Source organism: Agelaius tricolor, unplaced genomic scaffold, assembly GCF_023055355.1.
Source record: "Agelaius tricolor isolate 1412-34295 unplaced genomic scaffold, bAgeTri1.0.p SCAF_3, whole genome shotgun sequence".
Lineage (NCBI taxonomy): Eukaryota > Metazoa > Chordata > Aves > Passeriformes > Icteridae > Agelaius > Agelaius tricolor.
The window spans coordinates 74,762-99,244 of NW_027269263.1; the positions used below are offsets into that span (position 1 = coordinate 74,762).

A 24,483-nucleotide genomic window follows, 5' to 3' on the forward strand; every position below is an offset into this window, starting at 1 on the left:
TCTGTTATCTCTTCCTGTCTGTGCTCTGCTCTTTTCACAGCAATGTTTAGTTCACTGATTCTCTCCTCCCTTCAAACTTTCCCAAAACAAGAAGGGGAGAGGAAAAAAAGGAAAAAAATCTTTCCTCTGAAGGTTCTCTTGACCATCCCCTCCTGTATGAGGCTGCTTCAGATTTGTATTTTCTCTGAGACAAAAAATACTCTGCCCCACAATGTTGGTTTTTCCTCTCTCCTTCCTGTACCATAGTGCAGCAGGCAATTTAGAAATAAGAAAATTTCTGCCAGTTGCTTACTGATCATGGACAACGAATTTGTGTATTTTGCAACCTTAACATTATTTATCCCCTCCTCCAGTTTCATCACCCTTTTCTTTCTTCCTTCTGTAAAACAAGCAAATAGACAAATTACAAAAAATCCTTTTCTCTGTTACATGGCTAGTTTGACATGTAACACAGAATGATATTTAAAATGAATGATATTTAAAAATGCCCCATATTTTGAGAGTTAACAGCTCAGCTTCCTCAGTGCTGGACTGACCTTCAATCACAGGCTGCTGAAATTTTAGCACAATTCCCCCAGTGAAAGCAAGTCCCACTTTGGCTCCTTCCAAAGGGGCTGCTCAATGAATAAGGACTGGTTCTGTTTGAAAAAACCTGATCTGCCTCTGTTGGGAGTGTAAATAATAATAAGCACATTCTGGGTTTAATGCTATTGTAATCCTATCGAGGAGCACTTCATTTAAAATTAATTTCAGCTATTTAAATTCACTTGGGTAATGACTTATTTATTATAACTCCAATTATTTTGATGCATCCCAGGATATTAATCCCTTTTGAAAAGCAAAATAATAAATGCCACTAGTTGTTCTACAGCAGATCTCAGATTACTTGTGCTATAATTATTTACATTAAGGATATTGTAACTGAGCCTACAAGAAACAATTTCATTGTCTCCAATGCAGGATCAAAGAGAGTCTTTTAAGGTGGAGAGGAAAAAAGTTATTATAGTATGGAAAGATCAAAGATTCTTAATTTTAATGATTAAACCCATTGTATTTTTAAAAGCATTTCTAGGAAAAAGTGACTTTATGGCATGATTGTTACTCAAGTGAGCCCTATTGTTAGGATTAAAATGCATTTGAGTTTTTCTTTTTATTCAGATGTTTTAGCATTCAAGGAGATAATTTTTTGCACAATGATCAGCAATTTTAACTATTGTTTTATCATCACTGCCTTGTTCTTTAGTGAGCTCTTGAAGACATGACTTTTAGTATTCATGGCATGTATGATTCCTAGTTTGAGACTTTTTTGTTAACATTTTAAGATTTTTTTTTTTTGGTTAAGATTTTAAGACGAGTTTTAGTTAGAGAAAGAATTCTTAACTGAATCTACTAAAGGATAAATAGTTTTCATTGCAATTGCAGCTGGAAACCAATTTGTCTAAAGTTTTAAGGAAAACTAGAGCATCTAGATTTGTGTTCCTAAACAGAAGCTGAGTTTAAATGGTGAATTCAGCTCTGAGTTTGAGTCTGGCTCTGGAGCCTTACACAGCTCCACAAAAATATTTTGTTTTTCAGTGTGGGATTTTTTTCTGACTGTGGGAAACCAGAGATAACAGAAAAACAGAGCAGGATGATTTGGACAGAGGTTGTCACATCCCATGGAGAGATTCAGTTTTGTGTAACTTCAGCCATTATTCTGTGTAGGGCAGGGAGATGTGCCATTCCTAAACCCTGCTTTTTGCTCATTGCATTGCAGGAGGATGCAGAGCTGTCCCTGTTCTGTGGGATAACCAGCTCAGACAACGAAATTGTAAAATTTTAAAATTGTAAAATTGTAAAAATTGTAAAATTGTAAAAAAACCTTGTAACTGGGATCAAAGAGTCCACCACACCTGCCAAGCTGTATTTGTAAATGAGCTCCTTGGCTCAAACCCAGCATAAATCTGGAGGCTGAAGATGGCAGCTGCTGAAGATATCCAGTACAGGAAAAGGATTTTATTCAGGGTATCAATATATTACCTTTCAAATAGTGAAAGCCATTCAGTAAAATTCAGACTTTCTAATAACTAATTCTGTTAAATTAAAGCCTCAGAGACTTATTTATTTGAAAAATTTCTTGAATAGAAATTGAAACTATTAATTCCAAATTTACATTCAGTAAAATACATTTTATGCTTCATGAATATTGTGTGCTTTCTTAGTTTTAGCCTAAGGTTTTACAAGTGAAATAAATTCCTTTCCTCAACTCTGTTCATCATGAGAAAATATAAATCCTGTCTTTTATGAAGCTGTCATAGTTCCTAAGAAATATTAGACCCTAGGGCCCACTACTCCATTTAAAACATTCTTCATGTTCCTACAATCTTTTTTTTTAACAATCCTTTTGCTTGTTTGATGACTTTTACTCTTCCCCTTCTCATTTAATGAAATTCAATGTTATGTCCTTATTCTGGTTTGTTTTCAAACACAACTTCATAGAACATACTAAAAAGCAGAGGTTTAGTATTTTTAGTTTTTTAAAGGGAATATAGCCATGTTTATCACATTGTCTGTATTCTTAATTTTCTTCTTTTGCATTTTTTGTTTGCTTGAATGTTCTCTGAAAGATGAGTTGAAAAAGAACCCAAGCTATGTAAGGCTGGATTCTCAAGTAATATTTATATCCCTGAGGAAGCTGAGAAATACATACTGGGATTTAAAAAAATGCACAGAGGCACTTATTTTTTTTCTTAAATAGTCTCAAAATTCTGGTTATGCTGTTTGCAGAGCTGATGAAGCGATGCTTAAATGCTTAGTATTAATGAATTAATAATTCCTTTCTTAATAATTTAATAAATGATTATTAACATTATTTTTATTTTATAAATTAATTATTAATTTGTATTTTTTCAATCCCTTCTTTTCCTGGCTCATTTGCTCAGGACTGTGCTTGTATCCAGGCTTGTTATGGCTAGATCCTTCTTCTCAGAGGAAGGGGAGCAGAGCTGTGTTCTCCAGGGAATCTGGGGGAGTTTCTCAAGCTGCTCTGACTGATGAATTAACTAACATAGCTCAGAGTAAAAGGTGGTTTGGAGTCTGGGGTGTTGGTGGTGTGGGGTTTTTTATACCTAATTTTTTCCCTTTGATTTTAGTTTGAGCAGTTGATACCAAATGCAGATGAGATTCCTGTCGCCCAACTCCAGCTATCTGAAAGTTAAGTGCTCGTTTTCAGCTAATTGTCTAGACACTATCAGTGAGGAAGAAATAGAGGCACTTCAGGAGTGATTAATCCCATCCTAAAATAGATGTCTAAGCTGGGATGAATTGGAAGAAGCTTCTTCCTCCACCAAATAGCAGGAGAGCACTGACAGCTGGTTAGACACAGGCGCTGGGGACAGGTGAGATGGTCCCCTCTTCTCTCTCTCTCTGTGCTTTCACTGAATTTGGGATAGAGTTCCATCCTTCAGTGTTTCTGGAAGAGTTTGGCCATGTGAAACAGACTCTGGTATCCAATCCAGCAGATTCAGGTGTGCAGAAGGCAGAAAGTGATGTCCCCAGTTGCACTGGCCCTGTGCATGGGCAGCCTGAGCTTTGCTAATGGTGTTTGTCTAATGGTGGCTGAAAATACAAAAGCTTTGCCCAAATTCCAGGCTGGAATCAGCCAGGAATCAGCATCCACCCCCAGGGAAGGCTCCACTTGGTGGTTCCTCTGCACCAACAGCGTCACAGTGACACTTCAGAACCCTTTTCTCACTTTCTTTGTGTTCTGGAACATGGATATTCTAACTGAAACACAAATTAGGCACACAGTGTGTGTGCAACATAACTCAAAAGTAACTGGGATGGAAAGCATCTCAAGCTGGCAGAAACATTAGACAACTTTAATACCATATAAATGGTTTTCTCAACAAAATTCAGGATTGATATCATTGATTAGAACACTAATGAAGGTTGAAACTTTCCTCAATAAAAGAGAGTAATTAGTAACACTTTTACAGTAGGAATCCTGTGCAGTAATTTTTATTTCCATGGTTTTTTTGTGAAATGAATATGCCATTTAACATTAAATTCAGCAAAAATGTTTCTGTTTGGAGGTATACTTTAAAACAGACACAAGCCAGTTGAAGGAAGTAAGTAGACTTTAATTTGCCTCTCCAGAACTAAGGTTCTGCTGAATGTTTTTCATAATTCGACAACAATATTTTTCAGATGACAATGAGGAAGTGTGGGCAAACCAGGCATTTCTGGGATATAGGATGTCACCTCTATGAAAATTTGCTTAACAATTCAAATGATTTTAATGTTTTTTAAGCCTGCACTGATCCTGGGCTGAGATAGGAGAAAATAACACTGTCAGATTCTCATTGAGGTCTGCCCATCTGTGAAATATTTTCCCTGGATTTTGGTAGCAATGTAAGCATGCCAGTGGAAAAAATTACTGAGTTTCTATGAAGCATTTTGGTTCTTGAACTACTCATTGCTTTTTTTCTTTTCCCTTTGTTACTCTGGTTCAAGGAAAGGAATAGCCAGGGACTGGAGTTTCTGCTAGATTGTTATCAGAGCTTTATCATCTTAGTCATATTTAAAAGCACTCATACTCATTATGCTTACATTTTACTGATACCATCTTTACATAAGAACTGCAAATCCTTTAAAGCAGGTACAGAAGTCTGTGCTGCAAGACCAGTTTCTTTGCTTATTGCATAAGTTACAGTGAACACAGAGCAGTCAGGAAACTGCATTAATTGCATGATCATGGTCCACAATGCAGCATCTTTCCTCATCTAGCTGTTCCTGCAGCTGTACAAAACAAGATGCTGTAGATCTTTCAGAACCAGAAGATTCCTCTGTTTTACTTTCATTAGGACATCACTTTTGCTACTATTCTGATACTTGTTGTTCTTTATTAAGAACATATTTGTTGTTGATGATTTTGTTCTTGTTTAATTAGGAGCATTGGTTGTTCATTAATTAGGAACTTTATAAAGACATACACATCATTCTTTATTTTTTCATCCTTTTAATAATAATAATGATTAAAAAAACCTTGTTGCAATTACTTTTCCATTTATTTTCATGGTGAATTTTTACAAAGGGATTTCCCAAGCAGATTTCTGGAGCTCTAATGGAGTTGAAAGAGCAGCCTATGCATGTCATGGCACCTGCACAGCAGAATGGTGAACATAAACCAACCACACAGAGAAAACAAGGCACTGCTAAGACTGTACAAGTAACAAACCACCAAGAGGTTGTTGACACATTAAAAAGTGAACTTCTCAGCAGCCCCTAGAGCAGTGCATGGCTGTGGGGCTGTGTGCCTGGCAGCCCTGGCGTGTCCCTCTTGCCGTAGGTGTTGGAGCCCACGTTGGTGGGGGGGTACAGGGCGCCCGCGCTGCCGCTGGAGCGCACCAGGAAATCGGCCAGGCGCTGGGTCACGCACGTGGCTGTGTTGCACTTCCTCTTCTCCAGCTGGTGGCTGCCAGGGTGGGCACAGAGAGCCAGGGTTAAGCCAAGGGATGAGCAATGGAGTGGTGGATTTGTGTTCCCCCCAGATGAAGGGAGAAATGATGAATCTGACTCTATTGCCAGCCAGGGCCTGTGCACAAATCACAAACGGGGATGGGACTGCTGAGGAATGTGCCTTGAGCTGTTTTATTTTCCAGCATCAGTCTCATTACATGGTTATGACAATAGGAAGATGCCAGCAGCTCACATCCCAGGCAGCAGACAAAGAACTTAATGTTACAACTCACTTTAAAAGTTTTTTGACCAGTCACACAAAGCAAAAGCACATTGACAGTAGTTCCATCCAACCACTATAAGCACACGTACCTTTGGTTAAACAATGCTTGCTTATTTCAAATAAAATACCTGCTTGTAAGCCTTAAAACACAATGCACAGAGCTCCATTATTAAGCTTAAAGCTTCCTAATATCTTGCTAGATAAACTTTTCTGTAGCTTAGGGAGTTATTCCAGACAAGCATTAATACACAGACTATTGTTCTATTTGTCCTTACTTTTCTACATTTCACATAATTTTTCTGCTCACCTATCTCATGGCTACTGCTTAGCTCCAATCACAGTTCTGCTGTCTCTGAGGCCTGCCTTTTTCAGATTTCCCAAAACCCTTTGATTTTATGAATTCCCACATGGCTCCATGTTCTCAGAAGGTTAATTTATTGTTTATGATACTATATTATATTAAAGAATGCTATACTTAAGAATACAGAAAGGATACTTACTGAAGGCTAAAAAGATAATAATGAAAACTCGTGATTCTTTCCAGAACCCTTACACAGCTTGGCCCTGATTGGCCACTGAGTCAAAACAATTCACATGAAACCAATGAAAAAATGACCAGTTGGATAAACAATCTCCAAACACATTCCAAAGCAGCAAAAGACAGGAGAAGCAAATCAGATAATTATTGTTTTCTTTTTTTCTCTGAGGCTTCTCAGCTTCCCAGGAGGAAAATCCTGGGTGAAGGGATTTTTAAGAAAATATGAATGTGATAATCGTGTGCGCTGCTTCTCACAGCCACTTCAGCTCTGCTAATGTGGGAGTTCTTTTAATGTGTGCACAAATACAGGAACATTAGAATCTTCCCACCACCTACTTTGTGCCTGAAAAAAATCCTTGTGCTGGGTGCTATTATCAGTTTTAATGATGGGGGTTATTCAAATGCAGAGACCTGAACAGTCATATGCCGTTTTTATTGATATCCTGCACAGCAGTTTATGACAGCCAGAAAACCTGTAATGATAGTATAGGTAAGACACTAAGTGAAAGCAATGACTAAATGTTTAACTTGCAGCTGAACTTCTAAATCTATTTAGAGCTCTTGCTGATATCATGAGGATTACTAACATAATGATGATCACTAACATTCATTTAGTTCTCGTGTTTCCACAGAATCATACCCTGAAGGGACTGGTAATATTCCAGTCCAGACCAAGTGGGCTAACCCCCAAGGCTTTCTCCCATCTGCACCACATCTCGTGAGAGGTAGCTGTGGTGTTTGTGAGGGTCCCCAGGACGAGGTGAGAGATGAGAATCTGACTCCAAGTTCTCAGGAGGCTGATTTATTATTTTATGATATGATATGATATGATATTATATTAAAGAATGCTACACTAAAACTATACTAAAGAAAGAGAAAGAATACATCAGAAGGCTTCACAAGAATGAATAATAAAAACCTGTGACTCCTCAAGCCTCGATACAGCTGGACCATGATTGGTCATTAAATTAAAACAATTTACATGTTGGATAAACAATCTCCAAATCACATTCCAAAGCAGCAAAACAGGGAGAAGCTAAAGCTTCCCAGCTTCCCAGGAAAAGAAATCCTGGTGAAGGGATTTTTCTGAAAATATAATGGTGACAGGCAGCAAAACCACTTAGGATGGTTTTTAGCTCTGTCTCTAGCACTTAGCTCTGACTAAACTGCCACATCTTTTTTGGAACAAAGAAGCAACTTGAAATATCTGTTGTGGTGAGAGAGAATCCTTTGTTGAATGATACTTTAAAAGAGTGTCCAAGGAGGACTCTGTATCTGAAAATAACATTTTGTGATCTGAACCAACAGACCATTTACAGAACTCCATGTGAAATTTATGTAGCCTGAGGGTTTTTTTTTTTTTTAAATTGTAATGAAATGGTTAGCTTCAGAGAGCTTGAGTTATCAAATTTGTTCCTTAGACTGCTGTGTTGTTCCTTCAGACAGAAATACTTGCTAGCTGAGATTGCCTACTGAGTTACTGCTTATTTTATTGGACTTCTTCATGCTGATATGGCATGAGTTGGACACCAGTTTGTGGCTAAAATTTACTGTGAAGAGCAACAATATCCCAGTTTCAAGCTCTGAGCAGTTACCAATATGCTTCTTTGCTTACTGATTATTAAATCTATCATCTAAAATGTCATATAACCTTTGAAGTTATTTGTGTTGATCTGAGAAACCAAGTGGAATTGAGCTGTGAATGGAATGTCTGTATTATACTGGTTCTTCATTAGTAGATATGCAGCAATTTTTTAGCAATTAATATTTTAAATGTGTAATTGCATTAAAAGAAAATTGTTGGACAGGGCTTTATATAACCTCTAATTGACTTTCTACTGGTTTTGTCAAGCCTTTAACATACAAGGTTCCAACCGCAGCTGGTTTTCCCAGAGATCCTGCTTTGTTTGTGGAGACAGAATTCTCTTTTCCATTAAAGCTACAAAATCAACTTGAAAACTCCAGCTCTTCCTGGAGCTGCTGGGTTTCTATCTCAGGTCCAGCCTGGCTGAACCCACCAGCCCTTTAGCTTTAAATGAATATTTGCTGCCAGGAGACAATTCCCCCAGTGAGAGATGGTTCCAGGCCCCAGAAAAGCAGATAAGGCACACCATGCTCCTCAAGGTGATGCCTTGTGTTTGAATATTACAGTTGTTTTGGGGAGCTTTGTATTTATTTTTTAAGTGATAGCTGTAAAAATGCGAGAACTTCATCTCTGTTATAAAAATACTTTTGACAGTATAAAATTTTTCATATAATAGTATTTTTAAAATATATATTCAAAGAGAGAGGAACAGGTAACATATATATATATATATGTATTTACTGAATTAATCTATAACAGAATTGACATTGAAAGAAATTCACTCAAAAGCCTGACAAAACTAGATGAACTTGAAGCTTTCTTCCCACCTTGATGATTCTGTGAAAAGTGGAATAGTTCAGTGCTGCTTATCTTTTAGTACAAATTGCTAATAAATCTTGAAATGGTTTTTATTCATTAAAAAGTTGCCTGAAATTGAATTTATTAATTTATAAATGAGAATGTGTTTCAGACAAGTAAAATTCTATCAGAACCAATTTCTTCTTTTCCTTCTTCCCGTGATTAAATTAATGTTTCATTCTGTGATTTAAAATTTGCTTAATTACTGAAAGCATTTATGCTCTAAAATAATTCCATTCTAGCAGAGCAGTAGTATTATTAAGAAGGGTATTTTTTCTTTTTCTTTCCCTCTTCAGGCTTGGAAATCTGACAAATTTTTTAAAAAGGAAGGCACTTTCAAAATACACCTTTCTTCTCAAGGTAATGTAGTATTTTCAGCCTTTGTAATTTATGAAAGTGTTATAATTGCAAAGTAATGAAATGATTTGTAACTTTGTCCCTGGATTTCACTTTCTACCCTGAATGCTTTGATCTTTATGTTACAGAAAAGCTAATCTTTATGCTTACAGGCAACCTCTATTTAGCAGAAGTATTTTAGTATTAGTAAACTCTATCTAGTTAGAAATATTTAGTATTTTAATAATGAAATAATTAATAATATAAATAAAAGTAATAATTAAAATATATAATAATAATATAATTAATAATAAAATATTTTTTTGAGAAAAACAGCTGAAGTCTCTCAAGTAGCAGAATATCACTGGGACAAAGTTTGGTCCGTGGTTCAATCTGATATGGCTGGAAGAAACAAGGGAAAATCAATACCTTTTTGTCTTTGCTGCTGGTTGTTCTGGCATCTCCTCACTAAGTCCTGGGAGTGTATTCTGTGACATTACAGGCAACATCCATCCTTGTCTCTTGGAAGTACCATCAGATAGATCATCAGCCACAGACAGTAATCTTTGAGCAACAATAAAACAGTGAGCTTGAATAACTCTATTTTTATAATATTTGAGACATGAAAGCAAAAGCAACTCACGCAAATAATCATGTTTATTTCCCTAAAGGGAAATAAACATGATTATTTGTTACTCACCTCTCAATAGGTGTAGCTTCCAAACAGCTCAGAGTGACAGAAAGTGCAATGAAGAAAACTGTCAGCTTTAGGTTGCACATCTTTCCTGCCAAACTTTCTGCAAAGAACAATGATTCAAAACTGAAAGCTGACCCAAATACTCCTCAGCATGTCCTGTTATTGATGCCCATTCTGTTCTAAATCAAGATCAGCTAGTCTTTTTCACGGGCTGGAGTGAGAAAAATGATCCCCTCAAGTTTAGTGACACAACTCAGTCTCAGAAATACAGCTCTCAGGAATAAATGCTCATTTTCTACCCAGTAGTTTCAATCCTATCCCTTACCTCTGGTTTGCATTTCCTGACACTTCCCAGTCTCAAATTCTGGTCCCCAGTGCAGTTTACTTTAAAGTTGTCTTAGTTGCCTTTACCTGAAAAATGCTCTTGATTAATAATATTGTGCTTTTTAAAGCACATCTGTTGCACTGCAGGTAAAGTAAGAGAAAAGGGAAATTATTTACCTTTTTGTGGCCACAGATCCAACTGGAGAAGCTAGCGAGCCCTCTGGGTTAGCAAGAAGTGTGCATGCAACAATTCCACGCTTGCACCTAGCTCTGGAGGATCCTTTTCCCTCTTCCTTTCTGCCTCTTATATATCCTTGACACCTTTCTTAGCTCTGACATCAGGCAGCACAGAGAGACTGTCGTTAGTTCCAGTGCCTGTAGACAGAAAGTGCCCCAGAGAGGAGCAGAGGCAGGTGGGTCATTATTGCACTACAGCATCAGGAAATATTCACCTGGGCTGTGCAGAATGCCCTGCTGAAGGTGCTGCAGTAGCATCCTGCACATCACAAATGTAGCCTCAGTTTTACAGCTCTGATGAGCTGCTGAGGTAATATTCCCTGTGGGTGTTTTCGAGGGCTAAATAAGGTAACAAAAGTTACAGAGCAAATGAAACTCCAGGCCACTGGTAATTGAAATGCAGGAAAACATATTTCAGGAAAGATGGAAGAGTTAAAATTGTGGAGGTTTGCTGCAGAATACAGATCAGGAGGAAAAGGTGTCTGAAGGGAGAGAAGCTGTATGACGAATAAGAAAAGAGTGAAAGTTGTTTAAATTGACAGCTAGAGTTCTCATTCAGGGTAACATGGTAGAAATCATGTACATTTTACAGTCAGGTCTAAATGTGAATGAAAATTCTGTCACTATGAATGTAAAATCTCATGTTTTACTAACACAGGTGGATTCTTTGTCGTGTGTGAAAATTGAGTCAATCAATACTTTTCAGGAGGCAAAGACTAGAATTGAAAAGCCAGGAAATGTCAGAATAAAACTACCTGTGGAAATTAATTTCTCTAGTATGCATTGAGTATGGTTCAGGGAAAAATGTACAGCTTTTAATAGACTAAATTCAATGTCAATGGATTACCTAATTGCAGCTTTTCAAGGATACAGATTAGAACCATTTATCTCTGATTTCAGTGGAAATTAGGCAAATCAATTTTTTCACCCTCTATTTCCTTAGGTTTTGCTAGGTACTCCAATGCCTTTGGAAAACGGGTATTTAATTTTAATAAAGGATAAGGTTCTGGCACAAAAGCTGAGCAAAAGTTCTGTGTGATAAGAAGTTCCCATGTGCATCTTTTCTACCCCCAAGAACACAGATTCAGAGTTCAGAGCTGCTACAGTGCCAAGAGCATTGCCTGAGCTGGAAACCCCCTTTTTTGTTGGTTTAGTCTGTAGTAACAGCTTTTCCTTGCAATGGCTCCAGTTCCAGTGCTGGCTCACTTCAGGCTACTCGAGGTGAACGCAGAAGGAATATTTAGCTGGGATAGTAACTTCTCAACTTGATTACAACAGTCTGCAAATGAGGCTCTAGAAAGTGACAAAATATTTTGTTGATTGTTGTAGATGTTGCTTTGGGGTTTTTTGGTGAGTTGTGGTTGTTTTTTTGTTTTTGTTTTTTTTTAAAGGGTGCCACTGCTGGATATTTTTTCTCTGTTTTTATATGATCATATACTTCTTTTCACCAGGTTCCTGTTCTTCCCTCTCTGGATGGACAGTCCCAGTGTAAGAGAAGTAAGTGCAGTATTTTATCTTCACCAAGACAGTAAGTTCTGTGCCACATCTGAAACAAGTTTATCTCTCCAAAGACTCACTGTGGAATTTGACTATGATGAAATAACATTCTGGTGTTAATTTCACTGTGGCAGTTTCCCTCCTCTGAAATGAAGGCATGATTAAACCCCTTTTACAGAGGGTGTATTGTGCTGAAAAACAATTATACAGGTACTCTGCCTGGGGATTGACATCAGCCAATCTTCCCTGTTTGGATGTTGAACTTGAAAATGCCTTATTATGCTTTTTCCTGGGTGGAAAGAGATCTGTGTGCCACTGACACTCAGCAGAGGTCTTTATGCTCAGCCTGTGTGAGAGATGTTGTTTCAAATCCTGAAAAACAATGGATAGATAAGTTTGTGTTTAAGATTTTAAAAGACTTCACTCAATACTCAAAATCTCTTCTGTTTTAAGACATTTAAGTGAGTGGTTTCTTTATCAAACTTGAATCAAGCTATAGCTCGAGAGAAATAAAATACCAATTTTCGAATAAATATTGATCTCAAATTCCAATTGTAGTTGTCCTGCAAAGCAGACTGGGGGGGGGGGGGGGGGGGGGAGCCACTTATGCTTTGAGAGAAGAACAGAAAGGCTGCTTCTTGAGTGCATTGTGGAAATGAAAGTGGGCTCATGATGTCCCAGGAGCATTGCCAGCCTCCTGGGCTGCACAGCATCTTGGCAGGGTGAGCAAGAAGTCTCTCCAGCAATTAGTCACATGTAAAGTTAACAAAAGTAAGGTTTTGCAGCTCCTGCTACAAGTTCACTTAAGCAGGAGTAGTGTTTTTCTACACAAACAGGATTGGAATTTTAAATTGTGGTATCTCTTTGACAGCAGAACAGCTCATAACTAGAATTTCAAGATGCAGGCAAGAAATACTTTACAGTCAGTGCCATTCAATGAGTGGTTGGAAAACTATTTTTACCACTGACAAAGTTCCTTAACCTTGATCTTAGAAAAAACCCTTTATTCCTCTGCATGACAACATATAGCTGTTGACAACATAGAGTTCTCTGACATGTGTTGTATCAGCCTGAGCAAAAAGAGAATCAAAGAAAATCAAGTGTTCTTATTAAAGAAATCTGTGATCACTTCTATTCTGAGTAGTAATGGTAATTTTAGATATTTATACTGCTGTTTAAGTCTTTATGCAAAGATTTGTCTGAAGAATTGTGCCTATAAGAGGGTGACACCAGAGCTGAGGTTCAGAAACAACCCAGCAGACATGCTTTCCCAGCTCCCTGATTCCTTCTGGAAGCTGCCTACACAGTGTCTGGAACTGCAAAATGCTGCCCATGCCCTGCACTGCCAGCAGAGGAACAGGGAGCAGCCTTGTCTCAAGGGTCTCCTGTTCTCCTGTCCCCCTCAGGACATGTGGGACCTGTGTCACTCAATGCCAGGTGAGCAGAGACCATCCTAGAACCTGTTTTCTATGCAGAAGTCTAAACCAGCCTAGATGTCTGTGCCTGTTTATCCTTCCTGCCTACAAAAGCAGCCTTGGGTGACTCCTCAGGTGCAGATATTTACATTGTGGGTGCCTAAATGCAAATTAAATTAATTTCACCAGGAGTGCTTCAACTCTCTTACTGAGAGAGATTGAAGGCTGTCTCCCTCTTTCTCACATCTTTTTCTTAGGCTGCTTTTGGCACCTGCTGGGCAGATGGTTCCCACTTTTAATGGCTGAGTTCTACATTTGCTTAATAACATTAATAAGACACATTAAGACTCTTGCTAATGGATGTGTCTCCCCCATTTGGGAGTGTCAGAGACACATTCCCTGGTGCAGGCACTTCCCCAGCTGCTGCACAGCTGTGTGAGGCAGAGGTCTCCAGTAAATTACCCTGTTGCTCAGTTACCAGGAGCTGGAAGTGTGGGAATAACTCATGGATTAGTTGGCCTGTTGTACCAAAATGGAGAAAGGAAAGGTTTAGTCATTAACTTGCAATTTAAATTTCAACTATTTCAATACTTATTTCAGGTTTTGGAATAAACCAGCAATTAGAACAGCAGCAGCATTACCAGTGTAAACATTCCCAGTAATGACACAGAGCTGTGCCTCTGTCACAGCTTGTAGCTGCTACGTGAGCTGAGCACAATGTTTAATGCAATTGTTTATGGCCATTTTAGTAGCCTTTCAATCTTTTTTAATTAAGCTGCAAAAGTAAAGCAAAAAAAAATTCATAAAAACAAAAAGTTAAGCATAAAAAAGAGGTTTCATTGATAGTGCCAGCACCTCTGAAAAAGTCCAAGTACCCTATATGGCCAAATCTGAAATTGTAAGAGTAAATCAGGTTTCTGCTGTCATTTTATAAGTCCTAAAATATCCAGGATTGTCCTGGCTATCAGGACACTATTGCAGCACTATTGTAACTAGTTGGTCTCTTCCAACCTAGTCATTCTGAGAATTATGTGAACTAAAAACTATGTGGAACATCAGAGGTAGTGTAAAATCACTCTAGACAAGTGATAAGGATAGGAACCTTGGTTGCTCCCTAAATTTTTACATTTGGATGGCAAAGCCTGAAAATTTTGGCTATAATGCTCTCTTCCCAGTATTTCTTGCTTGGTGCTGTGTTGTTGAATACCACAACGTTTGTATTTTCTGGTATGTGTGGAATTGGGATTTTCTACTGTTAGGACTTAAGCTGTAACTGCTTTGTTCAAATAGTGTTTTATCAAATATGCTTTTGCTAGCACAACTTTCTTTGTTACCCCTGTTGCATGTGGGCCATTCCAGTGCTGATAAAAATACAAAGAGCTGTTCCTGTTGATCCCAAAAGTGATGTTAAACCTGAGGAAGAAATATGTAAGAAGCAGCTGAGAGGTAAGAGGTGGAAAGTTACTCATTTCTCCCCCAGAGCAAAAAAAGATGATTCAGAAATAAACAGTGTCCATCCATGGGATTGATGAGCAAATGAAAAGGAGTAATTTAGGTATTCAGGAGTATTTTAAACCAACTTTTATGATGTATTTTGTTACTCAGCTCACGCCATTGACAGGGCAATGACGTAGCCTGCAAGGACTAATGATTGCTGTGAGAATGAGCTCAGCAGCCTGTGCTGAATCAGTGCCTGTAGCTGGGAATCCCTCAAACAGGGGAAATAAACTCCATGTTTAGATCAGAAAAGGCAGAACTGATAGCCCAGTGGTTATGCCATTCTTATAGTTTATAGAGTTTTAGTTGCATCCAACAATTTACCTCTGAATACAACAAAAGGTTTACCTTTTGATTTTCTTTTCCCCTGTCTCTCCTGCAACCTGTTTCCAGAAGTTAAAAGCAAAAGCAGGACTCCCTTTTGGTTACCAATGTCACTCACAAGGGTTCTAAACAGTGCTGATGGTACATGTGAATATGCAATAGAATTACTGTTCTTCCTTTCTGGTAAACCAAGTCATCCATTGCTTCCTGCTGTGCTAATTATCCTCAGTCACTTTCTATAGCAATTAATGTAGAAAAAGGTGTTCAGGTTTCCAAGATCTTGCTGGAATGTACACCTGCCACTTCTGCCATAGCGCAAGGAGTTCTCTAACGTGTTGGATTCATGTGTATTTCAAAGCAGAGCAAAAAGCCTTGCTGAAAGGAAGGGCAGGGTGAATATATTGAATTATAGAACCATAGAATGGCCTGGGCTGAAAGAGACATTAAAATTCATCCAATTCCAACCCCCTGCCATGGGCAGGAACATCTTCCACTATCTCAGGGTGCTCAGAACCCCATCCAGCCAGGTCTTGGACACTTCCAGGGATGGAGCATCCATAACTTCTCTGGGCACCCTGTGCCAGGGCATCACCACCCTCACAGGGAAGAATTTCTCCCCAGTATCCCACCTAAACCCACTCTCTGTCAGTGTGAAGCCATTCCCCCATGTTCTGTCATTCCATACTTTTGTCAATAGTCTCTCTCCATCTTTCTTGTGGGCTCCCTCCAGGTCCTGGAAGGCCTCAATTTGGCCACCCTATAGCTATTAAATGACAGAATGAAGTCTCCCAAATGCTCCTGTTAGGGGAAAAAAGAGAGGAATTAGGCATGTGTGGAAGTGCTGCTTCTGATTTAGTAACTGTGAGAACTCTCCACCCCTTCCTCCCCACCCCAGCATCTGTGATAAAGAACAATGACATCTGCAGAAGGTGCAGTGATACCAGGAGCCACCCTCTGTGCTCCCCAGACTTATTCCACTGCAGGTGAATCACTGGGAAATGCAAAGCAAAGGAAATCAGTCACCTCTTAGAGAAACTGCTGGTTTCCAAAAGAATTCCACACAGATTCATGCCAGCCCTCCATACCTGAGGCAGTGCCTAACTTTTAACTAAGTTTTCTTTTAAACTATCCCACTTTTAAAAAATCAGATTTTTTTTTTCTTCTCTGCAAACTGCCACAAGAGAATGACAATCTGGCTTTGTCTTGAAACACTCTGAGTCTTTTAGATGATGCTTGAGTCTTGACAGCTCTGCTATTAATAGTGGCATTTTCCCTGCTGCTTAAAAAGGAGGCTTGTGCTGAACTGAGGATCAGTCATGTTCATAATAATTTTTCACCAAGGGTAGGTGCAGTCTGTGAGCTGACGTAGGAGAATTTACGTTGCCAATACCATGAAACATTAATTAATTTATTTATGGCACGTCAGCACACCTAGCTGCAAAATAACATAGCCCTGCTTCAAGGTGAAGTGCAGTAGGGCTGGATTTACAGCATGCCTGAATCATTGTGTGTGTGAGTTCAAGACCTGACCTTTTCTTTCTGCTTGGAGACGAGAAAAGCCTTTGATAAGCACAAGGAACATGAAGAGGTACCTGGAACTGTCTGTAAGAAGTCACTAAAAATTCATTAGAAGTTTAGCATATGCATCTGAAAACATGTAGTGGATTTTTGGTCTGTTTTGGGGAATTTCTTTTACACCAAATATTGCTGTTTCCTTCCATTTAGCAGCAAATCCACTTTTGGCTGAGCTCATCCTTGATAATAGAATTCAGGAATGGTGTGAATAAGTCAGTACTTAAATGTGAGCTCTCACAAATAATTTAGGAGCTACAAGTGACGTGGCTAGGCCAAAAGGTGGTGGTTTTTTGCAATAGATGGTTATTGAGCCAAACACTCGGTGGAAAATTGAAAGCATGGCATTATTGTGGCGGGGGGGGAAAATGAGGCTCTGGAAACTTTCAGTCATTAACATACTGAAATAATTTCATATTGACACATTGTACCAATGAATGATAACATTTCAATGGGAAAAAGCTGAAAAGTCACCTTAGGAAAGCATTTGATTGAGAAAAGAGCCTTGTGCAGAGCAGCAGAGAGGCACAGACCTCAGGAGAAGTGTCTTTAAAATCCACTTAAAGACACTGTTCATTTAGAGTGGGTATCTTGAATTCTGCTTTTGATTTCAGAGTACTTTCTGTTACATAAACTACTGTCTGCACAGGTAGTCTTTTTTATTATTATTGTTTTTCTTGATTTGCAGGATTCCTACACATTTCCACTCTGGCTAGTGACCATGATTCTAGTGACTGTAGGCTTGATTTTGTTAGTTTTCACTAACAAAAGTGAAAGTTTTTGGGAGTTTTTCTAACTAGTTTTTGTTAGTTTTAACTAACTTTCATTTTTTAGAGTTCCCATGGGCTGCAAATGGCTCTTTTCATTTTAGCAAGCTCCCACATCCCCACATGCTTATTGGAATTGTGTTCATGCTTAGGATATTGTGTTTAAAAATGAGCAATGTTGACAATGTCATATATAATTTCATGTCAGCAGTACATTTCATACTTCATGTAAATGAGGGGTTAACACATTCTTAAACCATTTTTAGCATGTTGTCATAAGCAGGCATAATCTTCATGGTGCTGTGGATCACTACAGCCCACTGCTTTAAGTCATACATTATCCTGCTGCCTTTTATCATACTCATAACAATTTGTAGAAGTTAAAAAAGCCACTGTTGAAAGAGCTGTAGAAATTATCACCATAGAGGTGAGGTATTTTTTATCAGAAACTCTTAAAGCTACACTGTTATTTGAAGCACTTTAATTTTTGTTGCCAAAAGAGGATGTATACTTCATGCAACTTTAACTTTTCTGAGAAAGAGTATCTATTTCAGGGGATCCTAGGAAAATGTCCCATGTTTAAAAATGAGATGTTTGTAGAAAAGCCATGCTCACAGGCTTTTCTAGGCCAAAAGATCCTGGATCTTCCCCTTGGATGTTTCACACCCTTTAGGACTGAGCTGAGTCCAGAGTGCTCAGAAAGGCCAGGAGTGTCACCTTTAACCTCAGCCTGGTGTCATCTCTGCACACAAAGCACGTTGTCACACACCAAATCCTCCTGGAGTGATGGATAGTCAAGTGAAGTGAAATGCTATCAGGTTACATAAACCACTGATGGATGAATCACAGGTAATGTCATTTTTTCCAGAGGAAAAGGCTCCAGGGAGACTTTGAAGCTTTGAGCTGCCAGTCAACCTGCAGTTTGTTCCTTCAGCTTTTCTCAGAGTATGTTCCTGAGACAATTTGCCTCTAAGCTGATCACACAACAAATCCCTTTATACTTCAGCAAGGAAGCACTGCCCAAAAGTATATAATTAGGTTTTCAACGTTCTGAAAAGCTGTTTTGACAATTGAAACATTTATGTTTCCTAACATTTTAAACCAGAGGTTTGTACAACAGAAGATCTTCCAGACTTGCAGCAAACTTTATGAAGAATGAGGAATTTTATGTCCTCATAAATTTTGCTGCAAGGCTAGAAGACATGAATATGATTTGCCAAAACAAAAGCAAAGCCTCCAAATCCATACAAGTGCAAATCAATGGGCTAAGCTGCTTTCTCAAGGCAGAAATTGTTATGGTAGTGTCACTGGTTTAAATAAATAACTAGTAATGAAGCCAGACAGCAATAATGCTTTGAACCTATGCAGTATTGTCTCCAAGGAATGGGTCTGAATGCTTTTTAGAAAAGTCTGCTTATTGTTTTTATTTTTATTTTGTTTTTTATTATTTTTATTTTTTATTGTGTTACATGGTAAAAAAATGAGGCAATCATGACTTGAAAGGGATGAGTAGAGTGGATGTCAGAGCTGAGGACAGAAGACAGATCTGAATTTTTACATAGCCTGTAGCTGACATGAGTTCCACTGAGGTGAAGGGGAAGAAAATCTTACTGGATGGTCAAAGTAAATCTGAATTCAGGCTCAAACTGGGCAGAAAGTGTGCCTGTCTGTGTTTCTGCATATAGAAGGGAAAACATCACCCTCCTTTTTTTACTAAATGCAGATGGATGCTTTTCTACCTGGTTTGAGTAGATCAAGGTCTTATCTCTGAGTCTCTTCTCTAGTCACTACAATAAGACCTTGTGGCTCCTCTTGATTAGTTTGGCATAAACACTGCCTATATAAATTCATTTTTGATTAATGGAGAATCAGTTAAATTATTATATCTTTCCTTATTTTGCACCCTTCTTCTATTTCTTTTGAGGAAGTAGGCTCCCAAAATATCTTGAGCAGGGTTTTTTTTTTCATTTATGCAGATGCTGGGACCCCTATGAGCAGGTAAAAGGAGTGAAAGAATCTTTGTTGTGAGGTTCCTATGGATCAGTTCTGCTGATCTGTTGAAAGGCTGAAGTTTGCAGTGAAGTCTTGGAGTGTGGACCCAGATCGGGACACAACCCTGAGAAGCAAATTCTGTGTTGTCTTTGTAAGAAGCTCTCCCTGTTAACCTCCATTTGACTGGGAGGTGCACGGACTGCCAGAGAAGCAGCTCCCAGCAAACACTTCTGAGAAATAAAATGGTTTTAAACATTGCCCTGGATCTGAACTGATGGGGGAAGTGATGGTGAACCTCCTCTGTGTCATGACATCCTCACCTGGTTTGCCATGCCATGTCCTGTGGGATGCAGCCCCTGGTGCTGTGGCTCTGTGCAGATGCAGCTCACATTCCCAGCTTTTCATGGATTAGAAGTGGCTGCTTACAGCTGCAGTGCTGGGAAAGAACTATTGGACCTTAGTGGTTTTAAAATAAGGTGTTGTGTTTAAAGTGAGAGCAGAAATGTCCTTTTGGTAGGTAAATCATCATGACATATAACATTGAGACTAGGACCAATAATGGATTGTACTCTGCATTTTTCACTGAGGATTTGAAGGTGTATCTGCTGATTGTTAGATGAGATGTCTGATGGACTTAATTGAAGTCAAATGATCTCTTCTTCTGTTAACCAGAACTATTTGTGCTTGGTCAAATTTTGCAATGTCCAGTAATCAGTAAGCTAATCTCATTCCCCTCTTCCCTTCTGACCCTGTGCCACCCTTTCCTAAAGTCCACCCAGCCTGTAAATTTACACACTTAGGTGCACTCCCAAAGTTCCTCTCTTGCTTGTGGGTGCTCTCTGGATATCTCTCAGGAGTGTCAGCACCTCACACTCAGAGATCTGACACAGATGTAGCCCTTTGGCCTATTTTTTTTTGCAGGGAAGAGAAAGAGATGGGCTTAATTTTCCTTCTGAGAATTCAGACCATGTCTGTCACATCTGAGCACTCCAAAATGCACAACTGAAATTTGGCAAAAAAACAAGTTGCCCCATACTTGGTTAATTTTCAACAATGTAGATTTAAACTCAAAGTCCAAGTGTGCCATATCAGTAATTTCTTGCAGAAACCTTTTCAGAACTGTAAGTACCTCATTGTTTTGCCATAAGGAGATTTTCCGTTGTCTCAGTCTAACATTCATGTAATTGCATTTGAGTAACAGTTTGAACTGTACCTGGTAAAACAAGATTTCAAAAAGCTTTTTGCAACCAGAAAAATAAGTTAGTTAAAAATCTTGCCACCATAATTGCTTTCTGAATCGTTATGTTTTGTGATTTTTAGCCCTGTAAACAAAATAAAGATGTGGCAGTTTATCTCTATGACTAAGCTTAGCTAAATGGAAGATTAATTGTACTTTGAAAGTAGCAAATCCTCCTGGGACTTAGGCAAGGCAACTTGCAAAACATTGCATCATCAACTTTAAATCCAGATATTTGGGTGCTTTCTTCCTTTTTATTAGTTAGCTAGATTGATGATGCCTTGAGAAGGCTGCCCTAGAACAAAGGCTGGGCAGAGTTCCAGAATAAAGCAGGGATTTATTCAAAGGATCTCCTCCATGGATCCACCTTGGGCAGCACAAGAGCCCAGCCAGGGCTGCCCCCAAGATGAACCAAAATGGTCCCAAAATGCACGAGCGCTCCCGGGGTCTCTCCCTGGGATCAGTTCTGCTCCATTTGCATCTTGCAGTTCATTGTCCCGTCCCAGCTTTAGCCCCTGCAGTCCCATCCTGCTTGTTTTTCTCTCTCCAGCCCACGTTGTTTGTGCTCTTGGGCCTGAGATTTGGGTCATTTGTCCTTGGTGCCCAGCTGGAGCAGGAATTGTTTTGTTTCCCTGCTCTGTGCAGAGAGCTCACCATCCCCTCATGTGAAGCTCAGAACTACACACTATAGTAGCACAGAATTTGAAAAAATAAAACCTGAGGCGTCAGTGAAATGTGATTTAATGTGATGGTTTGTGTGGGACAAGTGGGTCCTAAGTGATGTCTCAGTGCTTGCCTGCCTGCTGCTGGCAGCTGCACCAAACCAGCCTCTTTTGGTCCTCGCTGGAAGGCTCAGCTTTGGTTTTAAGCCAGCCTTGTTCAGCCCAGGTCACCCTGGGTGCTCTGCGTCCTCCAGCTGCTTTGAGCTGCCCCCACAGTGAGAAATCATTGTGCATGTGCAGGGTGGGTGTCTTCTGATCACCTGTCTGTCCTTCTGGCTGCCCCTGCAGATTCACTCAGACAGTGGAGAAGACTGGAAGAGGCAGTTCTGGAGCATTGCCAACTTCCTAGACTGTCATAAATGTGTCACCAGCTCAATGCAGAAGTGGAGGGAGGAATTTTCCTGCCCTGTTCCCTGAAATTTCAGTGAGCATTGCAGGCTTATGAGTGGGATTCAGGTGCAGGTGCTCACATGAGTGGATTCAGGTGCTTGTAGGTCACTAAGAACCTGAGGGCAATCTTTTGCATACCCATTTTAATATAAATGTATTTTAATAGAGCTATATTTTTGCCTGTTTAATGAGCTTAAGGGTTTGCAGGTGAGTCTGAAGAGCCAAAGAATGTAAACAAGGTATGCTAGAGGAATGTGCAGTGGAGAGCAGTAGATGGAGAAGGGAGTGTGAGCACACTTGGTTCATGGGACCAAGAAATGTGTGTTCATAGGCACAGAAATGGTAATTTAAATTCTAACCTGGACTTAAAGTGTGGTGTGAGTGCACCTGAGCTGAGTGAGTTATGCACCTGTGTCTTTCTGATAATTCAGGCTGTTAGTCTGTGTTGGCATCAGTAACATTTGATGAAGTGTGACCACAAAATATTATAAAGTTGGGGAAAGCAATTTCAGAAACAGAGCTGGAAATAATGATTCTGTCTACTTGGTTATTCAATTAATAATCTTAATAATCTTCCCAGTAAAAAAATGGTTGAAATGCTTTTTCTTCTGGATCATAATTTATGCTCTGAGGGAAGGTATGAATAATTAAAGGCAAATAATGCTGTTTTGTCTGCTGTAATTGCATGAGAAGCAGTGTGATGTGTCTGATTCCCCAAGTTGGGTAACGGTGCTGTCTGGTGTCTTGTAGCACCAGGAGAGAAAACCTGCAATTAGCCAGATGATGTTCCCTGTGTGTGACAGTGAAATGCAGGGAAATACAGTGAAACTTGTACAGAAAGGGAAAGAATCCCTTTGCTAGCTCCTAGAGGAGGACAAATATAGGGTATTGCTGTCATGTTTTGGTATTGCTTTTGGTATTGCTGGTGGGCTTCAGAGAAAAGCAGTATTTAGATAAAGTATAAATGATTCCCTAGGATATAAATTTTATTTCAAATTGAAAAAAAAAAAAAAAAAAAAAACAACCAAAAAAAAACCAACCAAAAAAAACTGTACTAGCACAGTTTAGTCCTGTGATTGAAGACAATTTGTAGAAGTATCTGTGAGCAAAGCAGAGATAAAATCTCTGTATCTATCACAGATAATTGTCTGAGTGCTGAGCACCTACAGCTAATTGTAAGGTATTTCCAGGAATGCTGTAATAATGCATTGTGCTTTTAAAAGCTGCAAGTGACAAGGCAGCTACAGAAGGAGTTAATGCCTGTGGACTTGCTAGGAATCAAGTTAGTTAGGAAACACATTTGAGAGGATTAACATTGTTGTAGAAATGAATGTTTGGAGAGATTGGCCAGGAGGGTGCTGAGGTGAAGAATTTGAAAGGCAGCTGAGTCCTGTTGGTGGGCTGGTCAAGCTTCTCCCCATCACTGGACCCATGAGGGGGAAAGCACAGAGCAGAGCAGGTGCTGCAGGATCCCTTGAGAAGTGTACCCCAGACCAAAAAGAGGAAATTCACCTGTGTCCATCCTGCCTATCAGGTAGGGCTCTGCCTTGCCCTGGTTTTTTCACCTTCCTCCATCAGGCCCCAGGGAACTGTATTGCATAACTTTATTTAATGGAGTCTCTGTAGGAGCCCGTGGAATGAATAGAATAAAATTTTGATTCATTGTGCAAACCCTCAGATGTCTCGGGGCCTTTACAGGTCAGTATATCCAATCCCTGGAATAATTTGCTCCTTCTTTGAACACACTTTTGGAATACATGTAAAATGTTAAGAGAGCAGGCAGCTTAGCATTGTGAGACACTCTAATCATCAAGTTGAAATGGAGATAAGCAAAAGTAGGCAGATAAATAAAGAGGAATATTTTTGACAATCTTGGGAGGGGAAGGAGAATGGAGTCTGTTTTGTGTCCATTTAGAGCTTGAGTTGGTCTGGTGGTTTTGGTTTGATTTTGTTTTCATCTAATTGTAATGCCAAGAGATTAATGTCTCTAACCAAGTTACTTAATTTAGAATAAAATCCATCAGCTGCTAGGCTTTGTTGCAATACAGTTTGCAATTATTGAAGGAAAATGCTGAAATATCAAATCTCTTAGAAGGAATATCATATTTTTGCAAACATAGGACAAAACCTTTTGTTCTTGTCTCTCATCTTTTTTCAACACTGTAATGGGATGGCTGACAGACTCAGAAACAGACACCAGTGTCAATTAAAAAAGGCAACATGAAGGAGCCCGAGAAGCCACGTGCAGAGGACAAATTCTGCTGCATTTCCAAGCTGAAGGTACAGCAAAATCGTAGCAATTTTGTAGGAAAACACAATTGTAATTACTTGCATTTACAGTATTTTGGTAGGAGTTACAGCCGAGATTAAATTAATAGATTAGCTGTTCTTTTTTACTCTTAATGCCCTTATAAAAGTTTGTAAACAGCTGTGCTGGTTTTTGCTCTCCCTGAACTTTCCACTCTGTGATATGTTGGAGGTATTGATTGATTACTGCTTTGAAGCTTCACCACTGACTTTGTATAACCCTCCAGTCTAACACATTTACCCTTCTTTCTTAAAGTTGTGAAATGAGCTTTATTGACTGGGATGTGGCAGAAAAACTGCCTGTTGATCTTGAATGGTATTCAAGTTGTCAAGAAATGCTAGAAGATCTTGTAAAATAAATTTTTAAAAAATAGTAATTAAAAACCCAAATGTATTTCTTTTGCTTTTTAGCTTTTGCAGCAGATGTGTTTAAAAATAATATTGATTTCATTTCATAAATGCTGAT

General features: G+C 39.0%; 2 protein-coding genes across 8 annotated transcripts in view; one reads left to right on the forward strand and one right to left on the reverse strand.

The window, feature by feature from the left end:
- The window catches only part of LOC139587666 (solute carrier organic anion transporter family member 1A2-like), a 42,678-nt gene that overhangs the window by 3,839 nt on the left and 14,356 nt on the right, over nt 1-24,483 (forward strand). Inside the window, exons 2-6 of one of the 6 annotated variants that reach the window (XM_071422062.1) lie at nt 6,876-7,020; nt 9,000-9,063; nt 11,749-11,794; nt 14,569-14,655; nt 23,892-23,990. In XM_071422062.1, coding sequence (XP_071278163.1) covers nt 23,931-23,990 — 60 coding nt within the window. In that variant the 5' untranslated portion in view covers nt 6,876-7,020; nt 9,000-9,063; nt 11,749-11,794; nt 14,569-14,655; nt 23,892-23,930. Of the gene's footprint in view, nt 1-5,450; nt 7,021-8,999; nt 9,064-11,433; nt 11,648-11,748; nt 11,795-14,568; nt 14,656-22,773; nt 23,245-23,891; nt 23,991-24,483 lie in introns of those variants that run through there. The other 5 variants (XM_071422058.1, XM_071422059.1, XM_071422061.1 and 2 more) reach the window with 5 other exon arrangements.
- On the reverse strand, nt 5,266-10,601 carry IAPP (islet amyloid polypeptide). 2 transcript variants are annotated; one of them, XM_071422065.1, is made up of 5 exons: nt 10,238-10,601; nt 10,062-10,147; nt 9,740-9,836; nt 9,469-9,603; nt 5,266-5,455 (listed from the first exon to the last, which is right to left on the reverse strand). In XM_071422065.1, exons 2-5 carry the CDS (start codon nt 10,072-10,074, stop codon nt 5,266-5,268), a joined length of 435 nt encoding a protein of 144 aa, XP_071278166.1. In that variant the 5' UTR covers nt 10,075-10,147; nt 10,238-10,601. The 2 variants fall into 2 exon arrangements, with proteins under 2 accessions (XP_071278166.1, XP_071278167.1); XM_071422066.1 differs by lacking the exon at nt 10,062-10,147 and having other exon boundaries at nt 10,238-10,600.